Source organism: Podarcis melisellensis, assembly GCF_964234715.1.
Source record: "Podarcis melisellensis genome assembly, chromosome: 2".
NCBI classification, from domain to species: Eukaryota; Metazoa; Chordata; class Lepidosauria; order Squamata; family Lacertidae; genus Podarcis; species Podarcis melisellensis.
In genome coordinates, this window is record NC_138529.1 from 122,530,728 (window position 1) to 122,544,828 (window position 14,101).

A 14,101-nucleotide genomic window follows, 5' to 3' on the forward strand; every position below is an offset into this window, starting at 1 on the left:
ACCAAGCATGGGCCCTGCTGTGCCGACGCCGTGAGCTTAACTAGGACACCCTTACCAGCCTGATCAGTCTTGGACTGACATATACGCACTGTCATGTTAGAATCGGACAACTGCACGTCCTCGCACAGGAGGCCGCGTGTTGGACCTCGTGCACTAACTTCAAACACCACCTCACCAACTCTAAGCGCGCCAAAAAGGCGATAGCGTAGCAAATTGACCTGAGTTTTATGCGTGTCTGTGATAACAACTCGGAAGGAATCGGCTTACGGCCGTCGGCCCTGTGAGGTTGTAACCTGCCCCAACCCTCAATGGCTCTACGGATCAAGAAGTCGCTACCCAGGTCATGAGCAAATGTAGCATTTGAAAAGAAGCTGATGGTGGCTACATGAATCTTTAAGGTTTTAGGAGCACGTCCCAGATCATAGAGATGGGAAAGGTACTGCAAGACATCGTCAGAGGTAGGAGGTACGTCATGTGAGAGCCCAGATAACCCAGACCTGAAACCAAGGAAATCACACCAGGCCTTCTTGTAGGACCTGAGAGTGGAGGGTGCCACGGACGCCAATACTCCCTGTATCACTTTGCGTCTCCCACGTTCCACAGGTGCTCCGGAAAGGCAACAGTTGTGCTCCAGGTGCAAGCAACCGGAAGCGAGGTATCGGAAATCGAGACAAGGCTTCGGCTATGTCATTATTGGCTCCGGGTACGAATTTGGCTTTAAATATTATGTTGTACTCAAGGCACCGAAGGATGAACGCCCGCAGAAGGGAGGAGATCCTCTCAGACCGAGATGACTGCCTGGCTAGAATGTTCATGGCCACCAGGTTGTCGGTCCTGAAGCACACGGGGTGATCTCGAAAATCTTCTGTCCAGATGTGAACGGCCACCACTATTGGAAAGAACTCAAGAAAGGTGAGATCCCGCGTGATGGCCTGACCTTGCCATGCCGTCGGCCATCGTAGTGCACACCAGCACCCCTTGAAGTACAAGCCAAAGCCTAAGGACCCAGCTGTGTCCGATTGGACCTGGAAGTCTGCTGACAGATTCAAGACATCCTGCCATAGAGATACCCCATTGTAGTTCTACAGAAAAGTCGTCCATACCTCCAGATCTGCCTTGACCGACCTGGGGAGGCAGACCCTGTGGTGCGGGTGTCTAAGACCAACTGACAGCCTGGCTAGGCGGGCACAGAAGGCGCATTGGAGTGGACCTGGAAATCAGAGGCCAAATTAAGGATTTCCAGCCATAGGGAGACTCCGTTGTAGTGTTCCAGAAATCTGATCCCCATCTCAAAATCCGCCTTGGCCGACTTGAGAAGTCTTACTCTATGGTGCGGATGCTTGAGGCCCGCTGAAAACCTGGCCTGGGGAAACTACTCTACATGCGAAGTTGAAATGATCTAGCAAGGACTGGACCTGTCTAAGTGCGACTTTTATTATTATTATTATTATTATTATTATTATTATTATTATTATTATTATTATTATTATTATTTTGGGAAGGGTTTGACGAATTGCTTCCTTAAGGGCAACTATTTTTCCCACTGGCAGGCGGGCGGATTGAGCTGCTGTGTCAAGCTCTATACCCAGGCAAGTAAGATCCGTTGATGGTCGGCCTTATCTGCTGTGAGGGGAACTCCCAGCTCCTGGGCCAAAGCTGAAAAGGCCTCCAGAGGACGACAAAGAGAAATGAGGCCGGGGGGAGGCTGGCACTGCAGCATAAAGGCTGCTGGACACGCCCCCCCCATGGAACCTGGTTGGATGGCCACCGGGGGGGGGCGTGAGTGCCAGCCAGGTGAGCTGGAGGCAGGGGGCAACGCCCCCTGCTAGGAGCGGTGCTCGGGCTCCCGTCCCCAACCACTCCCCTCTCTTTCAGGGAGGAGAGTCTTTGTTTGCAACTGGACTTAACTGTCAGGGGTCCTTTACAACATCAGATCTGTTGAACTCCTTGGAGAAACACTACAACTCAGCACCGCCTGCTGAAAACGATGGACGATGCTTTGAATATAAACCAAAAGAAGGACAAACAATTTCACACTCTATATGACGTATGGAAGTTTGAAATAAGTAATTATTGTGCTGTGGAAAAAGAAGCAAAATAGAAAGCCGCAGGCCTTGGATCCCATCCAAATATGAATATTATTTATTTCTGTAGCTGAAGCCGTTACAAGAAACAAAAACTTAAAACACAATAAAATGCATTACAAAGTTAAAATAATTATTGAAACCAGGAATTCTGCCAGGATAGAGGGTAGTTTGATTATGAACACCACAAACATTTCTCCTTAATATTGTCACTCTGATTGCAATACAGATCATTTTCCAGAGGTGGAGGGAGATCTGATCCCTAATAAAAAAAATTAACACAAATATATTTCACAGAATTGTGGAATGGATCCCATCCAGAAATGTTTTTTGTCCCAACAGGAAGCCATGGTTCTGGTCCAGATTCTGCTGTACGAAGTATTAATTAGTAAGTATTTTAGTAAGTATTTTACTTACTACTGAGAAGTAGCACACAGCTCCTCCTCCACCCAACCCTGGCCAATTAGGGGCATACCCCCCTGGATCTAGCCCTAAATTAAGTCCAATTAAATATATGGTTCAGAGGGTGACAGGAGAAGGAAATGCTCCATTCACTCCCACACCTGAACAAGAGAGTTCAATTCTGCATGGGGCTGCTTCAAACTCTTTGCAGTGGTACCTTGGTTCTCAAACTTAATCCATTCTGGAAGTCCATTCCAAAACCAAAGCGTTCCAAAACCAAGGCACACTTTCCCATAGAAAGTAATGCAAAATGGATTAATTCCTTCCAGACTTTTAAAAACAACCCCTAAAACAGCAATTTAACATGAATTTTACTATCTAACAAGACCATTGATCCATAAATTGAAAGCAATAAACAATGTACTGCGGTCACACAATCAATCAATCAATCAATCAATCAGTAGCTGAACTGGGTTCCACACAGTCGCAAAAATAAAATGGAGCTGCAAAAACAAAACGCAAAATAAATAACAAAAACAGACAGACCTCAGCATAACGCTCAAAACGGAACTGTGGCACCCAAAACAGAAGTGTGGTACTCGAATAGGAAGCGTAAGACTCAAAATGGAGCACATTTAGCTTCCCAAAAAAGTTCGCAAACCGGAACACCTACTTCAGGTTTGTAGTGTTTGGGTTCCAAGTTGTTTGAGTACTAAGGCGTTTGAGAACCAAGGTACCGCTGTATTAGAGTTCTGCCCTATTACAGATCTGATGTTTAGTGTTTTGTCGTCAGATGCTCCTTCGTGTTCAGATCAGGCCTCAGTACAATAATGTAGCACTTGGGCATGAAGATGCAGCCCAGGAGCCCAGCACTGGAGACCAAGATGGAGAAAACCTGAACGGCTACCATGTATTTCCCTTTGGTGCTCAGGTAGGTGGGCACAAAGGACACCCAAACACTGCAGAAGACCAGCATGCTGAAGGTGATCAGCTTGGCTTCATTGAAGGCCCCAGGCAGCTTCCTGGCTAGGAAAGCTACCATGAAACAGATGGCCGCCAAGAAGCCCATGTAGCCGAGGGCAACATAAAACATGGCCACAAACCCTTCATTGCATTGCAGGATGATCTCCCCAGGCTGGGAGTGCATGTCAGAGTCTGGGAATGGAGGAGAGATCCCTAGCCAGATGGTACAGATGAGACCTTGGACACTGGAGCAGGAAATGACAATGGAGTTGGCCAGACTCTTTCCCAGCCATCTCCTCAGCCTGTTCCCTGGCTTGGTGGCCAGGAAGGCCAGAACCACAGTGATGGTTTTAGCCAAGACAGAAGAGACAGCAACAGAGAAGATGATGCTGAAGGTTGTCTGTCGGAGAAGGCAAGTCATTTTCCTTGGCCGTCCAATGAAGAGGAAGGAGGACAAAAAGCAGAGCAGGAGGGAGATGAGGAGGATGTAGGAGAGGTCCCTGTTGTTGGCTTTGACTATTGGAGTTTCTAGGAATTTAATGAAGATTGCCAACACAAAGCCTGCAGCTAATGACAGGAAGAGGGCTAGGGAAGCCAAGAGGATCCCCCAATTCTCTTCGTAGTCTAGGAAGTTGATAGTCTTGGGAAGACATTGATCTTGGTCCTTGTTTGGATGCTGATCTTCTGGACATTTGGTGCAGTGCGTTGCATCTGAGAATGAGAAAAAGAGTGGCTTTAGTATTCCTTCCATCCATAACCTTGGAGCTTCTAATACTTTTTTGGGGGGAGGGGGGGTGCTGATGTTCTGGAGTTCAGGAAATAACAATGTTTTATTTGTGTACTTATTTAGTTTTATCTGTGTACTTATTTAATTTTCACTGTTGCACCCCTCCTTTCCTCCAAGGACAGAGAGTTGACACACAAGATTTTTCTCACTTTTCATCCCCTTGGGATGTAGGTAAAGCTGAGAGGCAATGACCATCCTCCAGAGGTGTGTCTACTGTCTTCATTCTCCCACTCTCTTTGCCTGGTTGAAGACACATTTCTGTACCTTCAGCTTTGGCAGTTAAGGTATTACAAACTCTGATGGGGTGATGATTACAAACTCTGAAGGGGACTCAGCTACAGTGGGTTTTTTTTTTTAAAGCATTTAAAATGTGTTATAACACTGTGACACAGATGACACTGTAGAGTGATTTCCCATTATTATGTTTACAACACATTTTCCTGAAACGTTTTTGGTATGTCTAGATTCAGCCCAAGATCCTTGTTAAGAAATTGCTCTCAGATCTCAACAGAAAATGTATCTGAGTGAATCTTCGCCCTCTCTCTAGTCCCCCAAGAAATGGCCTCTCTCTTGGAGTCACCCACCTTCCTGGGTGGAGATGGTCCCTTCCGCACATGGAGAACAAACATAGCAGCAAACCGGCTCCCCTTCTTGGATCACCTTGAAATATCCAGGGTGACAGCTTTCAGTGCATCTGGAGCAAGGCACAGTCTAAGCACAAAGAGAGGAAGGTGCATCAAGGGGACAATTTCTCTCTATAGAGTCTGGAATGGGCCCAACAGCATCTCATGGACCACTAGCCCTGCCAGGACATCTGGCACATTCCTGAAAAACCTCTTTGGTGTGTTTCCTTGCCTGTTTCAACATTCATTGTTCCTTGTTTCTATGCCTATATATGGTGTCACTGTCAAACCCAAATTTCCAGATTTCAAAATGGAATGTGGATATTCCATGTCCATTTCATTGATATGGGGCTCCCGGTATGAGGGGGACACCCTTGTATGCCAGTTCCCACCCCTGCACTGGGCAAAGGACTGCAGTCCAAGTCCTGTGTGAATTATTCCACAACTTAATACATACCAACAGATGCCATATAGAAAAAGTTTCCCCCACCTGGTTAAACCTCTGGGGCCACAGAATAGCATCTGGGTTGATAGTGAACTTTGTGTCAGTGGATGTCTCTCTTTCGATACGACCAACTTTCACTCTGGCACGAGACTTGTTGGGAAACACCACCCAGTTCACAAGGTCATAGTTGCCTGGCAGATCCCCATTCTCATCCAAATACATTCCACCCATGGAGGTATTAGAAAACTGGGTTGCTCTTAAGAAGGGGTGAAGCTGGAATGAAAGTTGCTGAGAGTCACAGGCAGGCAGAGTGTTTTTATAATGTGAATGGTGCCACAGACTCCCTGGGTGGGTTACATGGACCCCCAGTGGGAACCACTGACCTAGATGATGATGATGATATTTGTACCCACCCATTTGATTGGGTTGCCCTGGACACTCTGCGCATTAATGACCAGCTGGCCAGAGCTCTTAGAGCTCTTGGAGACAAGAGCGGTGAATGCAGAATCAACGCTTATGCCAGGGATAGGCAAACTCAGCCCTCCAGATGTTTCGGGACGACAACTCCCATCATCCCTAGCTAACAGGACCAGTGGTCAGGGATGATGGGAATTAAGTAACAAAACATCTGGAGGGCTGAGTTTGTCTATGCCTGGCTTATGCTAATGGACATATGGGGTGATTTGTTACTGAATTTTAACAGCAATTTGAGAGCCAGTCATTCCATCGCAGTGTGCATCTTAGTGGAAACAACATATTGGAGAAGAACAGAAACCAGGCCAATTGTGCCAATTGCTGCTTTGTTACACACCTGGTGCTAATTTCTGCACATGGACACAAAGTTAGAAAGTTCCTATTATTTAATATCTTTGTTTCAATAAGTATTTTTAGTACGTGGAAAAGGTCCTTGCTATGGCTATACTTGGTTTCTTCTGTTTTATCCTATACACAGTTGGTATTGTTTTGAAGCTTTCAGCACTTTTAGTAATTGCGTTCTGTTGATATATTATAAACCAACCAGTGTACACACACACACACACACACACAGAGAGAGAGAGAGAGAGAGAGAGAGAGAACAAAGGGCAGTATATAAACATTAAAATAGAAAAAGCTAAATGAGTGTACATCTCAGCATCGTGGGGAAGACCTGTGTGACCAGAAGGCTTGTGTCCCTGCTCTGTCAATGTTGCAGTTGCTCACTGAAGGCCAGCAGAGACAGAGGAGGAGATGAGGACACACCAACATCAGTTAATCATAGAATCATAGAGTTGGAAGAGACCACAAGGGCCATCGAGTCCCACCCCCTGCCAAGCAGGAAACACCATCAGAGCACTCCTGACATATGGTTGTCAAGCCTCTGCTTAAAGACCTCCAAAGAAGGAGACTCCACCACACTCCTTGGCAGCAAATTCCACTGTCGAACAGCTCTTACTGTCAGGAAGTTCTTCCTAATGCTTAGGTGGAATCTTCTTTCTTGTAGTTTGGATCCATTGGTCCGTGTCTGCTTCTCTGGAGCAGCAGAAAACAACCTTTCTCCCTCCTCTATGTGACATCTTTTTATATATTTGAACATGGCTATCATTTCACCCCTTAACCTCCTCTTCTCCAGGCTAAACATGCCCAGCTCCCTTAGCCGTTCCTCATAAGGCATCGTTTCCAGGCCTTTGACCATTTTGGTTGCCCTCCTCTGGACACGTTCCAGTTTGTCAGTGTCCTTCTTGAACTGTGGTGCCCAGAACTGGACACAGTACTCACAGTTAAGATGACTGGGTTCCTCTCAGAGCACTAAGGAGTAACCATAGGAAAGTGGGATGGTCTTCTTATGAAATCCCCATGGTGGGCAGAAATATTTATCTGCACCAGAACCTCATCAATTGGATTTGCCTCAGGAAAGGACAAATTCTTGTCCTGCTACTAGATCTTATTTCACAGTTGTGAGGATGGATTGAAGTTTGCAAAAAGGTGAAAGGAAATACCTGCCATGGCTGTAGACTTTGACACCCCAAACTGTCTGTCCCACTCATCCTCGGCATCCGTTTTGATCTCGATGAACATGCAGCATGTAAAGCGTGCGCCACGGCCTGGACATGGAAGTAAGTGCTGTAGCTGTCTTGGGACAGGGATCTCTCCAGCTCCTCCTGGGGCAGAGTCTCCAGCTTCTCCTTCTCGGTGCATTTTGTCCGACCTTTCACAGACAAGGTATGCTTCGAATATAAGCAATAAAATGCTTTTCTCCAAAACCAATAAAGAAGATATGAAGATGGTGCATAGTAATCACGTTTGGTCAGTTTTTTGGTGTTCATTACAAAGGAGAAGGAACCATGGATGTTCTCAAAATCCTTTGGAGCTGAATGCAAATTCATGTTGATGTCCTGAAAATCTGTTGTGATCCAAACTCTTGCCCCAGCTCCTCCCATGATTATATTTTGTAGTGCCATGACTGGTGCCCATCCCGTGTAAGTGTTCTCATAGTAAAGAAATACATTGACTTGCCTCCATATGATAAATGGCACCTTTGGCCCGAGTGATCGATATGGATTGCTTTCTGCTAGCCTATGTGTGAAGGCAACACAGATTCCACGGAGGATCATCAGAGATGACAGGGCACCCACAAACTTTTCTCCATTCTCATTGTCCGAAGCATAGAGGCCAACCCACATCCATCCGAAATGCAGGAGCAACTTGACAATCCCCTGGGACTGAATATCTTCTTTGGGGAGCATCCGGTAGACAAAAGGGAACTGGGATTTATCATCCATAGCCTGAGCATTAAAGCCATAACTGATCTAGTGAGGGAAGGGAGAAATTAGTGATTTGTTTTGGTCTCAGGATGCAGATCTTGACTCCCCTGAATAAAAAGTTGGATTTTATTCTGTCCTTCATACCTGTGCGATTTTGTAGATGCCTGACATGGTCGAAATCTGTTTTGAGATTACAGAATTGGCCCCTTCAAGAACACCCAGCAGGTTATTGTTCCCTTTTCCACAGGTATAGTTTGGGATGTTGCTTTCCCCACCCGAAAGCAGGTCTAACATGACATCGGAAGTCATCCTTGCATCGAAAAAGTTCTCATAGAGGTTGTAGCCCAGGGTGAGGTTGGGTAAGATCCTGGGGTCCCTGTTGATCTCTTGGATGGTGAACAGGAAAGACAAAATGTGCCAGTAATGTCTAGCTGACTGCAATAAACTGCAATAAACAGATTAATTAAACCATTTGAAACTGCTCTTCACCATTTAATGAAAAGAATTGTGATTTGATCACCGAAGAACAGCTTGTATGTTTGTCGTGAGAAGAGACATATCCTTGTTTCAAGGTGAAAATCCATTTTCTGCTTCCGAATTCTCTCTCTCTCTCTCTCTGTGTGTGTGTGTTTGTGTGTGTGTAAAGAAGCATAAGAGACACCAGAATACAGTTACTTACTCATCAAACCTAGTTAACGGGGGCTGAGAAAAGACATATGGAAGTTGATCGAAAAATTGTTTTGGAGAGATGATCCCACTAACGAGGAAGTCTCCAGGCCGGAAGTAATTCAGCGCTCCCTTTTCTTCCCTGATCAGATTCAGGGGGCATTTTGCCTTGGGGTTTCCAAAGACCCTGTGAGGCATCAATAGGACCAGTAGAAGTAGCAGCAGGGATACCATTCTGGCAGTAGCTCCTGCACCTCTCCTGTGAACTTATGCAAGGGAAATCTCATGCAAGACCAAAGCTGCAGTGTCATCACCCATGGAGCTAGTGGACACTGGTGACTTCAGAGCTTTTAAAGATCACACACACATCTCCCCCACTTACACCTGCTCTAAATCTTGACTCACTCTGCCTCCGACACAGATATTATTCCCCCAGGAATGATGCAATGAGTAACCTCATGTTGGCCTTGACTCTGAAGCCTGAGCAACATCCATAAATCTCTCTTGGGCTTCGGCTATAGAAAATCACCATGATTTCCGTAATTACAATAGGGAGAAAGCTCATCTCTGTGACATCCTTGAGGTTTGAGGGGAAGGGACAGAGCTGGAGAAAAATGTGTTTGTGAGGGATAGCAGATGCAACTTTCCGTCTGACATCAGCCATGTGTTTGTGTGAGTGTGAGAGAGAGTTTGGCCTGAACTTTTGTGACAATAGGATTTGAAGAGCCCTACCAATGGGTCAGTCCATACAGCCAGTGGACAAATGGACTGTGGCCACCCAACCTTTTCTTTAAAACCTCAAATGAAGGAGAGTCTGTATTAGAGAATCATACCATATAAGCTTTTGACTTACTGAGCATGCTCAGAAGGATGTGGTTGGTAACTGGAGGTGAAATCTGATCCTGCAATAAAATTTTAGCAGATCATGAGGAAGCCCCTTTGCTTAAACTGGTAGTCAGTACGCATGCTTTCCACTGTGGTAACTTTAGAGCAATCACATGGGTTAGTTCCTTATACGGAAAATGGAGTGAGGGAAACCTAGTATTTGGATTGGATAGAAAATTTAAACTTAATGTAATTTGTGGAATGTGGTTTATCAATGTATAAAATGGTATGGAATGCATTAGAACGGGGCCAGAGAATTTGGGAAGAAATCTCTCCTGGTCATTTCTATACAGAAATAAAATAAAATAAAAGTCGGAATCTTATTTTTCATAACTTGAAGGAGATGCTCCGTGTCATTCCCACACCTGAACAAGAGAGTTCATTCCTGCAAGATGTTGCTTCGACCTCTTTATTAGAGTTCAGCTCTGATAAAGATCAGATGCCATCTTTAGTGTTTTGTCATCTTGTGCTCCTTCATATTCAGATCAGGCCTTAGAATAATAATATAGCACTTGGGCATGAAGTTTGTCATCAGTCAGGTGTTTGAGTTTGGCCTGAACTTTGCGGACAAGAGCGTTAGAAAAACCCTACACCTGGATCAGTCCAGATGACCAATGGAGGCTTGTCCAGTAAGACAACTAGGGCACTGCCACACCAACCTCAGCCTCTTCCACCCGCCACCTGCCTATCTTCTTGCTTACAGCCAGCCTTATTTACAAGGGATGGGGGGGCGTTATTTAAATGCCCCTTTAAGGATACCGTGCGTATGCAGTCTGACACACACAATACCCTCTTGCAGTACTTTCCCACAAGCCTTCCAAACTGTTTGGCTGGCTGAGTGGATTCCCTCCCTTCCCATCAGGGTAAAGTTCAGTGCTCTTTTTCTAGAAAAAGAGGTGCCAGAACTCACCACGAACGCATCACTCTTTCTCTTATAATAGCAATGGCACCCACTCTGTTCCGGCAAAGCTCCAGCTGGAAAAAAAGCCCCATTTCAGTTGGTTACTAGTTTCCTGCCTTGATAGCTGATGCTGTATCTGATGCAGTCTGTCAGCTGCTGGAAATGGTGTTAATCAAAAGTTTGGGAGATTGACTAGTCTGTGGTGAATAACCCTCTACATTTGGCACAGTCTTTCTTCCTCGTTTTTCAGACCTAAAATGTTGGGTGTTTAGGCCAAGGAGTGGTGCCATGCATTTGGATGCTTCTGTGGAGAAAAAGTTAAACTTTTCTCCTCAGAACAAGCAGGGATATATGAACCATCTGGGCAGACACATGGGAGTCTCCCGCTCTTTTTCCCTGAGGGTGCTGAAAGGTCATGCCCAAATGGTCTCTCTGTGGAGAAATGCTGCCCTCTTTCCACGCAAGGTCTGAAGAGGGAAGGGTTGTTCCTTTTTCTAGGGGGGCACATTAAAATAATTGAATAAATACAAATTACCTCAGGAGTTTTGTCATGTGAGGATTCAAAGTATTTTTGTGTTTTGTTCCTGAGGCAAAGCCCCATAACAGGCATTTGTGGAAGCTCCAACTAGCTTTAATAAAAAATAGTGACAGTTTGAAACTAAATTTATAATCAGATTACCTCACAAGTCAACAAGGAGTATAGAGGATTTGCCTAAAATGTTCCCAAACTCCCTCTGCCACTCTGGACCAATTGAAAGGGGCTAAGGGGGTCTCAAAGCTACCAGCATGAGTCTGAGCAAACTGCGGGAGGCAGAGGAAGACAGGAGTGCCTGTCGTGCTCTGGTCCATGGGGTCATAAAGAGTCGGACACGACTAAACGACTAAACAACAAACAACAACAATGGCTTTTCTGGAAGCTGTTAAGCAACTGGAATGCACTCTGCTAGATAATGATTTTCAGTTGTTAATACTGTTATGAATTCAGTGAGGTTGGGCTGAACGATTGGTCTCCCTTCTAATAGCCAGGCTAGCTTCCTGGTGAGGTGATAGCAAGGGCAAGGTGCCATTAAGAGAAACAAAGGATGGGGCTCTGTGCGAGAGGCCAAATGGGTGGCAAAGTAGTAAGCCAGGAAGCGAGAGAGTCAGAGCTGTGAACCTCTCTATGGCAGGCTCAGGTTGTACATATATGTAAATAAACCATGTAACACAAAGACACCAGTCTCCACTATACCTCATTCATTTCTTTGAAGCATTCTGAGGGAATGGGTGGCAGTGAAGAAATTAATGGAGCATAGTTACAGGTACCTGTATGTGTAGACAAGCGAGGCTTGTAAAGTTGATTTGATTCCTCGCTTGTTCCCAATGTCGATCTTCAATCACCCCTTCTTCCCTGGTGTGTGCCTTTGTGTATCATTTTATGGTTTGCTTCAGGTGCCAAAATGTAATGACCCAGCCCTACCCCCAGTGCTAAATATCAAATGCCATGTTTAGTTGTTGTCAGATGCTCCTTCATGTTCAGCTCAGCCTGAGTACAATAATGTAGCACGTGGGCATGAAGATGCAGCCCAGAAGCCCAGCACTGGAAGCCAAGATAGAGAAGACCTGCACGGCTACCATGTATTTCCCCTTGGTGCTCAGGTAGGTGGGCACAAAGGACACCCAAACACTGCAGAAGACCAGCATGCTGAAGGTGATCAGCTTGGCCTCATTGAAGGCCCCAGGCAGCTTCCTGGCAAAAAAGGCTACCGTGAAGCTGATGGCAGCCAGAAAGCCCATGTAGCCGAGGGCAGCGTAAAACATGGCCACAGACCCTTCGTTGCATTGCAAGATGATCTCTGCAGGTTGGGAGCTCATGTCAGAGTCTGGGAATGGACTCTCCCCCCCCCCCCGTTTTTCTGTTTGTATTTTTGATGTGTGTTGTTTGTTGTTTTTGTGACTTTCTTTTGTAAAATTTAATAAAAATATGATTTAAAAAAAAAAATCGCAACGTAATTGACATCCCTGATCAGATTCAGTGAGCATTTGGCCTTCTGCTGCATCCCGTAGGTCACAAGAGGGAGCAACAAGAGCAGTGATATCATTCTGAATCCACCGGCTACACGTCCCCTCTGACTGTTCCTCTCAACTCCATAGCCAGCTAATCAGAAGAAGCCTAAACTCCTGTAAAGACGTTTCCAGCTCTGGCTCCAGAGACAAAGAGGAAAGGATATAGCTGAGTGGTAGAGCATTGGTTTGCACCCAAAAAGTGCCAGGTTCAACCTCTCCTAACTGTTCCTAACTGTTCCAGGTAGGGCTTGGAGCATCCTTTACTTGGAGAGCTGTTACCAGTCAGTAGATAGTACTAAGCTAGAAGGCAGTTTCCTATATTTTGATTAAGCTACACAAGGACTTGTCTCCTCCACCCTTTCACCTGACTTTGACTACAAGGACTCTGAGGCACATAAAATATTTTATATATAAAACTTTTCAGGCACGGTGGAATAAATAACCTCCTGCTGCTCTTGATTGTGATGTTTGTGTTATTGTTCTTAAAGGCAACATTGGAAAAGTGTTCATGGGGGATAAAAATAGATAACTGTGGTTCTGATAATTGTAAGGGGAAGAAAGGTCTCCTCTAGGAGCAGGTGCAGAGCTGGAGAAAAACATGTTGACTCAAGAGACTGACAAGTTTCAAGGAGGTAGAAAGTTGAGTTTGGCTGAACATGATTGACATCAAAAATGCCCTGAAGCTGGATCAGGTGAAGGGCCCATAAAGTCCAGCATCTTCTTCTCAAAATGGACAGCCAGTTGCCCCAAAGGGAAGCCCACAAGGAAGGGGTCAGTGCAGCAGCCCTTTCCCTACATGGGATTCCCAAAAACTAGCACTCACAGTCTTCCTGCCTCAAACAGTGGAGGGAGGTCATCTTCATAAGGGCTAGTGTCTGTTTATAGCCTTATCCACCTCCATGATGTGGTCTAAATTTCTATTTTTATTTTAAACAAAATTCAAATATCACTTTATTGTAGATAGAGGTTTACAAAAAATAACCCAAGAAGGATAATAAATTTCTGGGGAAAAGACAACGATAAAAACAGATATATTTAGAAATCCAAACTATTGTTTAGTAAAAAGTTAAGCTAAAGAAAGATTAAAGAACATGTCAACTTCTACATGTCTACATAGTTTATTAAGGTTTACAGAGAAAATTACAAAATTTATATACTTTCCCCTTTTAAAACCAAACCAAGACTTTTATATAGATGCAATAAAGGTTTCCGGTCTTTAAAAATGTTAATAATGGCTTTCTCTGATTCAACATGTCAATTTTGCTAGCTCAGCTAAACCTGTTAGCTTTAACAGTCATTATTCCATTGTTGGTCATGATGTGTCCTTGCATCTTTGTGCATATAAAAGTTTCGCAGCCGTGAACATATATTGTAACAAAGGAGAACACACATTCTAGTTACCCCCCCAAAACTAGACAGAGAGGCGGGTTCTCTTTAGACCCAGATACTACCCCTCCCCGACCCTCAGGTCTGCCCGGATGCTGCATCAAATACCCAGGTGGGCACAGCTGGGTGAGGCCAGCTCCAGCCTGTTCACTCTTCCAATCAGATCTCTGTG

At 45.1% G+C, this 14,101-nt stretch overlaps 1 protein-coding gene across 1 annotated transcript; it reads right to left on the reverse strand.

Moving 5' to 3' along the window:
* Positions 1-2,383: 2,383 nt before the first annotated feature.
* Positions 2,384-12,351, reverse strand: LOC309363273 (vomeronasal type-2 receptor 26-like; the record flags this gene model as incomplete). The annotated part of the gene is made up of 7 exons (XM_081899378.1): positions 2,384-2,687; positions 3,224-4,160; positions 4,821-4,947; positions 7,281-8,090; positions 8,190-8,431; positions 9,565-9,613; positions 12,244-12,351. The coding sequence occupies 6 exons, from the start codon at positions 12,349-12,351 to the stop codon at positions 3,262-3,264; spliced, it is 2,235 nt and encodes a 744-aa protein (XP_081755504.1). The 3' UTR covers positions 2,384-2,687; positions 3,224-3,261.
* Positions 12,352-14,101: the final 1,750 nt, after the last annotated feature.